This window comes from Sphaerodactylus townsendi, linkage group LG10 (assembly GCF_021028975.2).
Source record: "Sphaerodactylus townsendi isolate TG3544 linkage group LG10, MPM_Stown_v2.3, whole genome shotgun sequence".
In the NCBI taxonomy this organism is placed as follows: Eukaryota; Metazoa; Chordata; class Lepidosauria; order Squamata; family Sphaerodactylidae; genus Sphaerodactylus; species Sphaerodactylus townsendi.
The window spans coordinates 44,891,087-44,904,728 of record NC_059434.1 but is presented as its reverse complement, the minus strand read 5'-3'; the positions used below and the strand labels follow the sequence as shown (position 1 = coordinate 44,904,728).

The 13,642-nt window shown below is 38.9% G+C and overlaps 2 protein-coding genes across 2 annotated transcripts in view; one reads left to right on the top strand and one right to left on the bottom strand.

Annotated features, from left to right (window-relative positions):
• Positions 1–864: 864 nt before the first annotated feature.
• Positions 865–13,262, bottom strand: FGG (fibrinogen gamma chain). Its single transcript, XM_048509668.1, has 9 exons — positions 13,069–13,262; positions 12,923–12,967; positions 12,412–12,595; positions 12,033–12,126; positions 8,029–8,159; positions 6,861–6,994; positions 6,580–6,764; positions 4,583–4,860; positions 865–3,787 (listed from the first exon to the last, which is right to left on the bottom strand). Exons 1-9 carry the CDS (start codon positions 13,129–13,131, stop codon positions 3,594–3,596), a joined length of 1,308 nt encoding a protein of 435 aa, XP_048365625.1. The 5' UTR covers positions 13,132–13,262; the 3' UTR covers positions 865–3,593.
• The window catches only part of LOC125440094 (zinc finger protein 436-like), a 28,516-nt gene continuing 20,298 nt past the window's right edge, over positions 5,425–13,642 (top strand). The window contains exon 1 of the mRNA XM_048509665.1: positions 5,425–5,435. The gene's annotated coding sequence lies outside the window, so the exon portion shown is untranslated. The remainder of the gene's footprint in view (positions 5,436–13,642) is intronic.

Genomic DNA, 13,642 nt, shown 5'->3' with positions numbered 1-13,642 from the left:
TGCTTGACAAAGGGGGTGATGTGCAGGACTGTGCAACCTAGAGTCCACTCCCTTCCCTGGAAACCAGATCTTTGAATCCATAGATGTCCTATTGTGGCTACACCAGCTGTGTGAGCTATGGAAATATAGGAATGCTGTGACTGGAAAAGCCACATTTTCTTCCTTGTGTGTGCTCTTGGAAAAAGAGAACTTGGCTGCAGATAGTGACTAGAATTCCTATCTTCAGAATTCTCTGACTCACTCCTGGGCTCATTCTTGGGCAGGTAACAGTGCTTCTTCCCTTGGTGCATCTGCATCTGGGGGGCATCTGGCTGACAACAAAGGGATTGAGACCACGTTGGTTGATTGAGCTAATGTGTGCCGTTTACAGGGGTACCAGCAACATACTGCTCTTTGATTGGTGGGTTTCACTACACTAGTGGCGTAGCGCCCAGGGGACAGGGCGGGGACGTCTTGCACCGGGCGCATGCTGATGCATGGGTGTGGTCATTCTGGGGCGTGGCATTGTTGGCAGGGGCGTGGCAGGGGCACAGGGCATACACGTGCCCCGGGTGCAGTTCCCCCTGACTATGGCTCTGTTACAGGGCAGTCTGAAGCCAAAGGTGGTACTTATTACTCCTTTACAGAATGACCAGAGGATAAGTAGTGGCACTAGCAATGCTGCTGGTAACAGGGTGGCCTAAGGCTAGAGTAGTTTAAAGAGTAATGCTCCCATTCAATCAAGAGACAATAAAAGCAATTTTAAAAGAAGAATAGATCCCCTTGAACAAAAAACTGGGAATAAGCAGTATAAATTAAGCAAGACTCATTCTGGAACCGAAACATCTCTACAACAGGAAGAAATACAATGATTTAGCCATGAGACACATTTAACATGCTACCAAATTTGGTAGTGTTAGGTTTTATTCACAAAACAATATGCCTTTAAAAATGCAATTGACCACCTCCAATAAAACACAGGCAAACTTAAATAAAGGAACATTTGACAAATATATGTGATATTATAGTACATTTTGGATGTCTGTGCAGTATGTATACTGATGGATTAAAAGGACTACAAGTACATATTTTTGAACTAATGTTTTGATGATAATTTTGAACTTTAGCAGAATTATATGCATTGGGGAGGCCTATTTAGACAAATTTTATTTTTTTGAATTTTATTGAAATAGACAGCACATACTGAACAGCAACCACAAAAAGTGATTCTAATCCAGAGCAGTTTTAGATCATATTGCAAAGTTATGTACACATAGACATTATTCTATTACTGTTACATGCCAACACAATCCAGTAACTTCAGTATTCATGCTTGAAAGGATGGCATTTGTGAGCTATTTGTATTTTCCCCTCACAACCTAGTGGAAGACTCAATGCTTTTTTGTTGCTGTTGTAAAACAAAAGGTCCCTGTAATCATATACACGATTGTACCAATTTTACCAATTTTTCCCTCAGGACTTGAGAGACCCCTGAAAAAGGATGCTAGTAGCTCTTTCTGCACAACCACAATAAAACATGTCAAGGCAAGAAATAAAATGTTTCCTCTGAGGAGTTCTGCATAGTTCCGCTCCACCAGAGCAATTTATTTCCAGCCTCAAAACATTTTAAATACATTCTCCATTTTAGCAATTCTTTGTTGAAACAGTTTCAATTTTTTTTAACTTTCTGTGCGTATCTCTTTAAAACGTTTCCCATGTTTTTCTGCAGTTTGCGGACTTTCTCCTCGGCTCCATTTTCTGAGCTTGCTCTGCTGACTCACCTGTTTATTTGTTCAGTTCTTTATAAATTATTTTGGGGGATTGAATATTCAAAGCTTGATGTACACAACCTATGAGAACCACTGTACGAGGCCTTAAAGCATCATAGCATCGAATCCACAGAGAATTAATAAACAACAACCCAGAACTACCACAAAATGGTGGCAAAACATTTTCAGGAATTTGTGTGGAAAGGGTCAGGATTCATTATCAGTGAGACCTATCACAAAAAAAGCCCCATTAATTCTTCATGTTAATTCAGTGCTTATAGAATATGGGCAGTTAATATCTTTTATGCCATCTGTGAAGAATGACTTGGATATTGATATTTTGATTTTAGAATTAGATCCCAAATTATAACCAAAGCCAAAGTGAAATTAATGTGAATTTACTGAATTCACATTAATTTCACTTTGGCTTTGTTTATAATTTGGGATCTAATTCTAAAATCAAAATATCAATATCCAAGTCGTTCTTCACAGATGGCACAGATGGCCATTTTGTTTTGTGAACTTGTCAAGCAAAACCTATGTTAAAATGTTTTTAAACATCTCCAGTGTACAATAGAAAAGAAATAACTATATTTTTCCTTCCAGGAAAAATCTGACTGATTTGTTTCTGATAGGTGTTTAGGAACACAAGAAGGGCCTGGCTGGACTAAAGTCTCATCTAGATCAGGGGTTTGTTCCAACCAGCTTCTCCACAGGTGAAAATAGGCAGGTATTCTTTGATTTCCAGGGGAGTGATGAAACCCATGTGGACAAAACCCATGTGGAACAAATGATGTAGTAACAACGATGACTGAATAAGACTGAGTGGGAAAAGATGTTTGGATCTAATCCCAGGAATCAGGAAAATCCAGAAGTAGAACAGCCCTCCCCTACTCCCCCACCCCCCCGCAGCAACTGTATTTGTGTAATTAAAGAGGAAGATTCAGCTTACATGGCTAATAGCCATTGATATAGTTTTACACATGAGTTGCCATCACCATAACCTGTGGCAGCAAATTTCATATACTGGTGATTCATACTGATAGAATTTGAGTTTGAAAATAAAATATTTGAAATATCTAAGCTGGTTCTTTTGTAATAATGAGACTGTACGTGGCTGTTTCCACATGGCAAAATTATACCTACGCACCATCTTTTTTAAAAACCTGGGTCTATTTTATTCTGGGGTGTCCGTCCACATGGCTGCCCACTTTTTGAAGGAATCCATTGAAAACTGGGAAGAAATACTCCAATTTCTTTCACACAAGCCCTGGACTTCTGTATTTACTTCGGAAACATATCTGAGCATGCACTGTGTCCTGCATTCTGATTGGCTGTTTGAGTGAAAGCTGCAAGCATCTCTGAGTGTGCCTGGTGTTCTGCGTTCAGATTGGCTGTTGTTTTTGATTGACAGCTTGAATGAACGTCAGGCAGGGAGATCAGGCAGCTGGGTGGGAAAAATAATCTGGTTCTGCTCCTGATTGTTTTTTGCACAGAAGCAGGCACAAGCAGGGTCACACCAGGATTTTTTTTAAAAAAACCTCCAAACTGGTGATTTTTTAAAATCCTTGGGTAAGGGAAATATCGTGGGGCAACACCAAGGCAGGCCCGCTTTAGCACCAGGAACCAAGTGGAATTCTCAGCTTCAGAGGGATATTTTTTGCTCAACCCAGGATATTTTGACAGTGTGGAAATGGCCCTTGTATACTTGTTAGTTAAATGAGATCACAGTTAAAATAGCTCATGGAATATTTTCTACCAGAACACAGTATGGAATATGCTCAAATTTTGTTTAGGCATAAAGTTGTCATTAATTAAATTTAGAATCGGCTTTGTATTATCTTTTTAAATGTCTCCTCGATTTCCTAGTCCCTGTTTTATTTCTCCCGTTTGTCCTCCTTCTAGTGCTGCCAGTCTGCTGAATGGAATAAGTTTCATTGATGTTTTCTTCATGGAATACCATCGAGAACGCCAGGTTACCCATATAATACCATTATCATATCCAGATGGACCAGCATCTTTTTCAGTGTAATCACCACCTATAATGGAAGCAACAATATAATTTGTAAGTGGCTTGTGAAGGATTTTTATATAGATGCACAGGATAAACCACATTTAATATTTCGGCTTCTCCTGCCCCTACTGCTTATTTTAACAATTCTATAGTCCAAACCTCAGCACATTTATTCAGAGTTGAGCCTCAGTGAATGGGATTTATTGCCTAGCAAGTACTCTTAGTTTCTAAACCCCAATAAAGATATAAATGTAACTGAACCAGAAATAAGTGCTTCATTTCGAACATTAAATATACTTTATCTGGGTTCAAAAAAGATGTGAAACATACACTTAGAAATATGGAGTCATAGCAGATGTTTTAATTCTCAAAAAAAATGAAGTCCAGCCCAGCCAAAGTTAAAGATTTTTGCCTTGCATAAATATGAATGGAATGTTAAACACATGCATACATGTCTGTTCTCAATGGAACAATGAATAGTTTATTCAATTTATAGTCCACCTTATAGTTTTAGTCAGACTCCAACAGCAGCTTATTAAAATCATAGTACTAAAAATAGCATATGAAGTCTTCAGAAGAGTACATGGTATATATTGTAAATAGCAGCCGCAAGATTCATACTACATACGCTTCAAAGATTTGTTATGCTAAAAAAAAAAAAACTTAACTGCTCCTTGAAAACTTCAGACAGAACGAGTCCGGCCTTTCTAAGCAAGATGCTACAGTTGAGAAGGGTCTAATTTTATGGTCTAATTTCAGGAGATTGGAGAAAAATGGAAGAGAGCATCCCCTAAGTACTCAGGAATATCAATTTTATTACCTCTGTAATATTTGCCATTGAGGTGACCAGCATGACATCTGTTCATCCACCAACCAGATCCATCTTGTTCAGCACAGTTGCCATCATATTTATCATTGTCACTGTCATATGTACTGAACTGCATGCCATTATGGGAAGTAAAAAATTTGTCACTTGGATCATCCCCAAAATCAAAGCCATCAAATGCATCTCCAGCATCACCTCCAACAAAGAAGGCATAGATCATACGATATTTATCTGCTTCAGCTCCAAGTTTGAAGTGAGCATAATCTGCATGGCTGTTAAAAACAAACATTAAAACTATTAAATATTAAAAGTGTGGTCAATTGGATGACTTGATACAAGCTCTTACAGAAAGTACTCTGGAACGTGTTCTTACATATCCCCTAAAACCACAGCAATCCATTCTACCAGTATTTCAGTAGTAGTGTATTTCATCTCAGAAGGTGCACAAGTGAACAGGAATAATTTGATCCCCATTACTTGGTTAGTGCCGACAGTAATATACTTCCTTTACTGCTTAAATTACTTTTGAAATATATTTCTGCAAATATACCCTGGGTTACATCATAGTCAGCAATGGTTTATTCATTTATAATTGAATGTGGTATTTTAGTTCAAAACAATTACCCTTTCTATATCATATCAAGCAAAAGAACACTGAGGTATATCAGTGGCCTTTCAACAGCGCTTAGCAATAATGTCCAAGAGAAATATGTTGGAAATGTTTCAATTGCTTCTTTTGGTTGATATGCCTTCTTTACAATTAAAACCTATAATATTGTGTTGTACTTGCAATGGTGAAGCACTGAAGCCAATTTTGTGAGTTTATATGCTCATAAATGTTTTATCTGTTCCAGGAACAAACCTGTCAGAATACTGTAGCTCGGCTTTCATGAGAGAATGAAAAGTTGTCATTCTGGCTGGGAAGATAAATTTCATACAGATTTTAAGGAATAGAAAGCATTATTTTGGCAGAGGACTGGGAAAAGGTCCCAGGAAGTTTAGGGGCAAGATGCTCCAAGGCTGAGTTCACAATGACAAGACCAAGGAACAGTACAGGATGGGGTCTGAATTTCACCAGGCAATTCTCTATCTGCAGTTTTCTTTTGAGTTGTTATGGCTCTGGACCATTAGTGCTCACATTCTATCTGATGCACTCTTGATCATCCAAGGTATCACTTAGATCTGGATTATCAGGCATACATCAGGCAGAATGTGGTAAACAGGGACAGTCACTCCACAGTACTAATTACATTTTAATGTGAAAAAGCTGATTTTGGACTCCTGAAGAGATTCCTGTGTCAAATGATCTGGGAAGCGGCAGAAGCTGCAGAAGCCAAAATAGTCTTGAGATGAAATAACAATATATATTGAATCAGATGGATACAAATATTTTTATTACTGCATAATAGGCTGCCAGATGCGTTCAAAGTACAATTCTTAACTGCAGATTTTGGCAAGAGAAAAAGATAAAAGAAAAAGGGGCCTCCTTGTAATGGCTAGGCAATAATGAACGTATTGCTGTGGATTCTCCCTCACTGTGGTCGGCTCAGTGAAAGGGAGGGAAATATAGTGCCTTCTGCCTGGCTGTTCGCGCGGGATTTTGCAAAAGGATTGCTGTTTTAGTGATTTTCAAAAATCCTGAGTTGAGGGAAATAAAACAGGGCAGACTCATTTTGGGGATGGGACCTGTGTGAAGTCCCCCACCCCCAACAGTTTGTATTGTATCCTACACTCATTATATTTGCCCTGCGCAGAATCCACCTTAGTAGCCCAAGATCAATCAGTGAGTTTCCATGACTGAATAAGAATTTGAAGCTGGTTTCCCAGATCCTAGTCCAACACTCTAACCATCATACCACACAGAAAATGGGCTTACTGAAGTATCTGGAAGCTGCATGTGGCTGCAGTTTTGTCTGCTGCAATGTGCACATTTATCTCTGGAGATAACAAACTCGATGCAAGATCACTGAACAACTCTTATAGTGCTATACCTTCTTTGGCCACTCCAGTCCTCCAGCTCTATTCTTAAGGCATATGGAACAGCAGACTGAGTAGTTATTAAATGGGTCTTTTCATTTCCCAACCAGAATTCTGTCTGATCATTTGGTGACAGATGTCCAAATCCTTCCTTATACTGGATCCAGTTTTTCCTAAAATCTTCACTTCCATCAAGCCTCTAATAATAAATTAGAGCAAAAAGAGGAAGAGTAAATTAACAAAAGCAATATGCTTCAACTTCCTGTTCAATGTAGTCAGTTTGCAGACAACATACCCTTTGAATAATTGTCCACCCATTGCCTGCTTGATCAATTTCACAGTAGACCAGAAACTGCTCCTTGGTTTTTTGAGGTCTGATAAAGTAGAGGCCACTTTGCCTGGCACCTTTGTTAGCAATATCTTGACAATCTATAATAAATGAACATATGCAATACTCAGTAATTTAATTACAGTCCAGCATATTCATGATTTACCCATGCAAGACTAAAAACTCAGCTTATTTAAATTGTTACTTTTCAATTCATTTCATTTATGTCCTGCCGAGATGATATAACTGCATGCTCCTCCATACAAAACATTTTCTTGCATAAATAAGAATAGATGTCAGGGGGCTTTTGTCTCTTACTGATATTCTAGCTCTCTAGGGATTTTGTGTATGAGCTCCCACCAGCACAGAAGTAGTACAAGCCTGAACAAAGGTTTTCTTTCTTATCTGCTGTAGGACATTCTGGTTTGGCAGCAGAAAAATATTCTGAGTGTGAGTGTTGGGGAGTATGGGGGAAGTGTGTCAGGGGTTGCGGGAGTCCGGGGAGGGGGCTGCCCTCGCTCCTGGGGATGGACGGACAGACGGACGGACAGACGGATGGACGGACGGACACACACACACACACACACGCACACAATGTTATGTATGCATAGTGATCATACATGGTAATCTGCCATTTTCATGTTTTTTGTTGTTGATTTTTTATGTTTGAGGCAATCTTTTAAGTGCTTAAAGTTTTCACACTGATTAATGTGGTGATAGTTTTCATATATAAAGTTTTCATATATATCTTTGAAATAGCTTTAAACATCTGGAAAACATACCTATCAACCCCTAAGACTTCATTTCTAAACATATTAACCTGTGAGTATATATCTCTAATGCCTGATGAAACTGCTGGTGGATAAGTGTGTTTAGAAATTAATTCAAAACAGAATTACAAATGGGAATATACAGAGACCTCAGAAGCCTACCGATCTGTCTGCCCTTTAATCCATAATAGAGACGGTTATTTAAATTGGTCTCAGTCCAGCAACCTTTGTATTCAGAGCTAATTCTTACCAAATATATGAACCTCATGACTGAGAATACATTAAGATAAAGCAGATCTCACTCAAGTACTTCAGCCCAGAAGTATCAGTTTGTTATACTGCGAATAGTTAAGCATTTCTTATACCTCTTCCAGTCAGTTCCTGTATCTGGACAGTGTCTTGACATGGCCGCTGACATTGTGCCTCAAGTTGAGCAGTCTTCTGCTTTAATGCTGCAATTTTGTCATTGTTGGATACCACCATTTCTGTTAAAAATCTGGAGATTAGATCAAAATTAAGTACTGGTCTTACTGGAATAATGTTAGAAGGACATGCTTTTCAACTCTTGTGGTATAGGAATAAATACATTGGGTATAATAAATACAAGAACCAAGTGTGAGGCAAAGAAAATAATCATTTTCTAATTAAATGAAGAAGAAGAAGAAGAAGAAGAAGAAGAAGAAGAAGAAGAAGAAGAGTTGGATTTATACCCCACCTTTCTCTCCTGTAAGGAGACCCAAGGTGGCTTACAAACTCCTTTCCCTTCCTCTCCTCACAATAAACACCTTGTTCGGTAGGTGGGGCTGAGAGAGTTCTGAAGAACTGTGACTAGCCCAAGATCACCCAGCAGGAATGTAGGAGTGTGGAAACACACCTGGTTCACCAGATAAGCCCCTGCCACTCAAGCAGAGGAGTGGGGAATCAAACTCAGTTTTCCAGTCCTCACCTGCTCTTAACCACTACACCACATTGGCGCTGAGGAAATGTATGCAGTTGGTTTCCACTTTGTAAAAAGATCAAGCTCTAGTTCAGCGGTGGCGAACCTATGGCACGGGTGCCAGAGATGGCACTCAGAGCCCTTTCTGTGGGCACACGTGCACAGAGGTCATCATGTGGGGGGCGGAAAATCACCCCCCCACACACACACATCTAGGCTAGCCTGGGCATGATCCTTTACCTGGGAGTAAGCTCGGTTGCTGGCAATGGGGCTTGCTTCTGAGTAAACCCTCCTAGAGTCGTGATTCACCCATTCGAAGTGTTGACCAGTTGCTTCACCAAGCTTACTCCCGAGTAACGTGCACCTCGGAGCCAAACGGTTTTTCTAAACTAAAACCTCAGTATTCAGGTTAAATTGCCATGTTGGCACTTGGCGATAAATAAGTGGGTTTTGTGTTGCAATTTGGGCACTCGGTCTCGAAAAGGGATGCACATGCAATGCCTGGGATGCACATGCAATGTCATTTTACATCAGTCTATAACACCCCTGAAATCAAACTACTGGGATGCAATACAAATGAATATTCTTAAAGTGAAGTTTAAATCTATCTAAATCAAAATAATTTGGCATTGCATGGTTGTGAAAGAGGCTTATACAACTTTGCATTCACTGTTCTCATCAGTGTCAGCCGGTCTGATTGTGGTAATTTCTATAGCTCACAGGGTTACAATTTTGTTTGGTACTCATAGACAAAAAAATTAAAAATAATTGTTAAATAAAGCCAATCAATTGAAAATTAGGATCCTTACATATAATTGATATTGATGGATATTATTTTTCATGTATAAAAATTGGTAGATCTGTGAGTAGTATCCATCTTGTACGTTTTTATGCCTGTACACTTGCAACAAGGTGAGTTATATCAAAATTAATATAATAAGCATTTGATTCCAAAACACATGATTTAGTTCAATCCCATATTTACTTGGAAGTAAGTCTTATTTAAATGTGAACAGGAATGTAGTTGGATAGATGCTTCTATCTCCTCCTTAGGTCATTTAAATTCAAAAATTCCATGAGGCATTTTATTTGAATCTGAACCTGTTGTTCTAAAATTTATCAAAGTTTCAAAAATATAGCAAAATATATGGACAGCACAGGACTCCAAAGAGTTTGTTTTTTCCTTTTGTCAGAGGTAACCCATGTCCCTGGACGCAGCTAACCTGGTCACATGGGGGGTGCAAAATCGGTCCCCCATGTGACCAGATGCTTCCAGGAAGACGACCAGGCAGCAGGAAGTCCTGCTGCCTGGTCATCTTCGGGATCCTCTGCTCCACCCATGTCGTTGTGGATGTGAGCGTGGAGGGAGGCCTAAGACCACGCCCCCTCCTGACACCCCAGCCTCCCCCCTCTGCCAGGCTCCCTGTAGCCCAGCTTCTTTCCCTAGAGCCTGGGGAGAGAAGCAGCATGGCCTCCAGTGACATGCTTTTAAAAGCAGGGAGGCCATGGATGGGGATTAGAGGCGTGGGCCCTGAGGAGAGAAGCTGGGCTGCAGGGAGCCCAGTGGGGGGGTGTCTTGGGGGCAGGGCCATGTCCATGCAGGGCTGTGCAGGGGGGCGCCCAGAGGAATTGTCTCTGGGTGCCATTTCCCCCGTACGCCTCTGCCTTTTGTAAAGTATGCAGATGTACAGTTTGGTTCATAACTATACATGTTACATATAACTGGAGGGGTTATAAACTCAGAGGAATTATTAAAGAGCCTTGCTAAAAAAATGATGAAATATACTTCACCATGAGAAAACATATGTATGCAGCACGAACATTAGCAGAGCAATCCTAACAGTGTTACATCCTCCTAAGTCTATTCTAAGGATGTAACTTTGCTTAGAACATCTTGAATATTATTTATGTATCTCACTTTGCTCCTCACATTTAGGAAAAAATGATTGAGTCATGGCAATTTGAAAGCAATATTTTTGGAAGATCAGTGAAATAACCATTTAAAATACTAAATTGTAATACTAATCATAATTTTGTTAAATGCATAGAAAATAGTAAATTAAAATATTTCAAATATGCTTTTAAACTAGAGGCATCAGCACTGTACAGGTTCGTATATTGCAACACAAGGGATGCATAGACTATTTTTTTATTTTTGAAAAATGTTGCAAAAAATGGCTCATTGAAATCAAGAGAGAAAATTAACCGAATTTGTTACAAATGCAGCATCAGGCCAGTATGGTTAACAGTATGGGATCATAGAACAAGGGGAAGAGCTATATGTTATGTTTAGCTCTGCAGTTGTTTTTACAGCATTTGTTGACAAAATGCAGCTGAGAGAATTGTGATGGATAGAGGCACAGGATGGAGAAGGTTTTTCAACTCTTCCCCTTATATCAATTTCCCATCTAAAAATTTACCACCTCACCTTCCAGCACATTTATTTTTGCTAAGGAAATTATGTGTACCAATATCTTATTTTATCCAGGGCACATAATAGCAGGTTTAGAATGGAGGTGGTAATTTTGGTAAGAAAATAGTATACAGAGAAAACATTAAATAATCCCTTGCAGGTTTCTTCCTTTAACTCGTAGGCCCTGCGATAACAATTTGTTAATATAAATCACTGCAAAAATAATCATGGAACTCATGCCTGAGGACAGGGGTCCCCAGCCTTTTTGAACCTGTATACACATCTGGAACTCTTAACATAGGTGGATTCCGCATGGGCCAAAAACAGTGGTGTGAAAACGGTGTAAACCCTTTTACACTGTTTTAAACCATTTTACACCTTTTTCACACTGTTTTCACACTGCTGTTTTTGACTCATGCGGAATCTGCCTTAGTGTGGTGGAAGCAGACACAGAATGGGTGCCCCAGCTTATCTTCAATCACACAAGGACAATCATTGTATTGTGGTGTCAGCTGCTGCCAAAGTAACATTTTTAAAAATCTGCACAGCCAATTAAATATCCAGTGGCTAAACAGAAGCCTTGCTGGATAAAAGCCCCCCCCTCCCCCGTTTTGCCCACTTTCTAAAAATCTGGTGGGCATCAGAAAAGATGGTCACAGGCACCATGTTGGAGACCCATGCCTTAGGATATTCTGTAAATCAATACAAGTATACACTTTGATAAATTCTGACCTACAGAACAGTCTCCTATCAGCAAAGCCTGCCACATTGAAAATTTGCAACAAATACCTATAGTACCATTTACTGTATTTTTACACACTGATTTTCTATACCTGGCACATCTCATGCAAATCTGAGGCATGTAAAAGCATAGACATAGGAAAGTGCAATGTAAGAACGCCAACATTTTCTTTGACTTAACAGTACAAGTTGTGTGTGACCATCTAATTTGAAAACAGCAAAAATCAAACAGCAAAATTTGGTCTGCATTCTGACATCATATTAGAAAAGATACATACTGTATTGTATTTTCATGGTTCACAATAGTGTTTTCATATCTGGTGACTTCATTAATGATGTCTCTGGATTTTTGAGTATAAGTTGTAACCACATCTGCAGAATATACACAAAGGTATATAAAACATTAGTGATATAATGCTGAATATATTTATTTATTTATTTATTTTATTAGACTTGATAGACCGCCCAACCTCCGGAGGGCTCTGGGCGGTTTACAATAAACATAGAAAGCATTTACAATGTAAAATCATAAAATAATATACCAATAAAAACACTAAAATACATTATAGCAGCAGTTCATATATCATATAATGATATTGGGAAGTATTACATTATATATTGGGAAGTATTACATTATAGTGGTCTGTGTGTCCTTACTTGGCTGAGTTGTTCGGTCCAGAATGTTTGCATTTCGGATCTGATTAAACAATTGATCTGTTAAAGCTGAGGAATTTGAGATCTGCTCCAGCATATTTTCAAGTACTTGGAGATACTGATCTGTCTCAGGCTGATACCTATTTAAGAAATCTGCAATGCCACATGTGGTAGGGCAATAGTTACCCTAAAGAGAAAGAAAATTTTAAATCATGTTCCATCCATCCATAGACTTTTATTGGCATAAATTAAATCATGTTAAACAACAGGAATTATGTACTAGTCATATTACAGAATTTCTCCCTTCCTGCACATGCATTAGATTTGTCTGCCATGGATAGCAGACTGGAAGAGAGATGAAGAGCACATAGGTAAAAATAGACAAAATAGGAATTTTTAAATGCTGCATGCAGTTAAGTAATCCAATTAAAGCGTAAATATATTATAACCATGTTTATTACCATTTGTAATTATAATTGTAATAAGTACACAAATAAAACAGACATTGACTTACAAATCGTTCATCCAGTATGCAGCAATTATCCCTGGTAGCAACATACTAAGTGGAAAAGATAAAAAGGCACTTTCAATAATTTTGCTACTTTGGTGATTACTTAATCATTCTTTAAAAAGATTCTCACTCTGTCCAGTCCCACTTACTGCAGTGCAAGTTGAAAATAGAAAAGCTAGAAGAGACACCCAGATGCTGAATTTCATTTTCATTCAGTATAGCTCCCAAACTCTGAAGAGGCAGTATTTAACCAATGTAGCTTTCAGGGCTTCTGAGATCAGATCTTATGCTCTGAAGAGCACCGCAATAGCTTAAGGGACCAGCTGAAACTCATCAGATGGCTACTGTGTAGTAAATAGGCAGGGAACATGGTAGAGGGAGGGTGGCCTCTTACTGGCTGAGTGTGTGGGCGTTTCCAGAGTTTGCTGGCTCCTACCCATTTCGGCACCAATGTATGACACATAAATGAACCACTTCCCGCAAGTCCAGCTTTACGACAAATTGACCTGTGGAGCAATCACTCCAGTTACCATCTGTAACAAAACTGGTGCAATCTCTCAAAGACCAGACAATGAAAGAGATAGAACGAAAGTAGAGGAATATAGTGGTACATATATGCGATCATTGATTCCCAGTATTCTACAAATAAAAAATGCTGTGCTATTTTAAAGGAACACAATGTCATCTTAAAATTATGGATCCAATCCCAACTTTTAATTAATT

Coding starts and splice junctions, on each gene's coding strand:
- FGG (XM_048509668.1), bottom strand. CDS start 13,131: ATGAAAATGAAATTCAGCATCTGGGTGTCTCTTCTAGCTTTTCTATTT. Junction 8,160..12,032: donor AACCATGAAAATACAATACA/GTATGTATCTTT, acceptor TCTAATCTCCAG/ATTTTTAACAGAAATGGTGG. Junction 3,788..4,582: donor CAATGGCAAATATTACAGAG/GTAATAAAATTG, acceptor CTTCCATTATAG/GTGGTGATTACACTGAAAAA.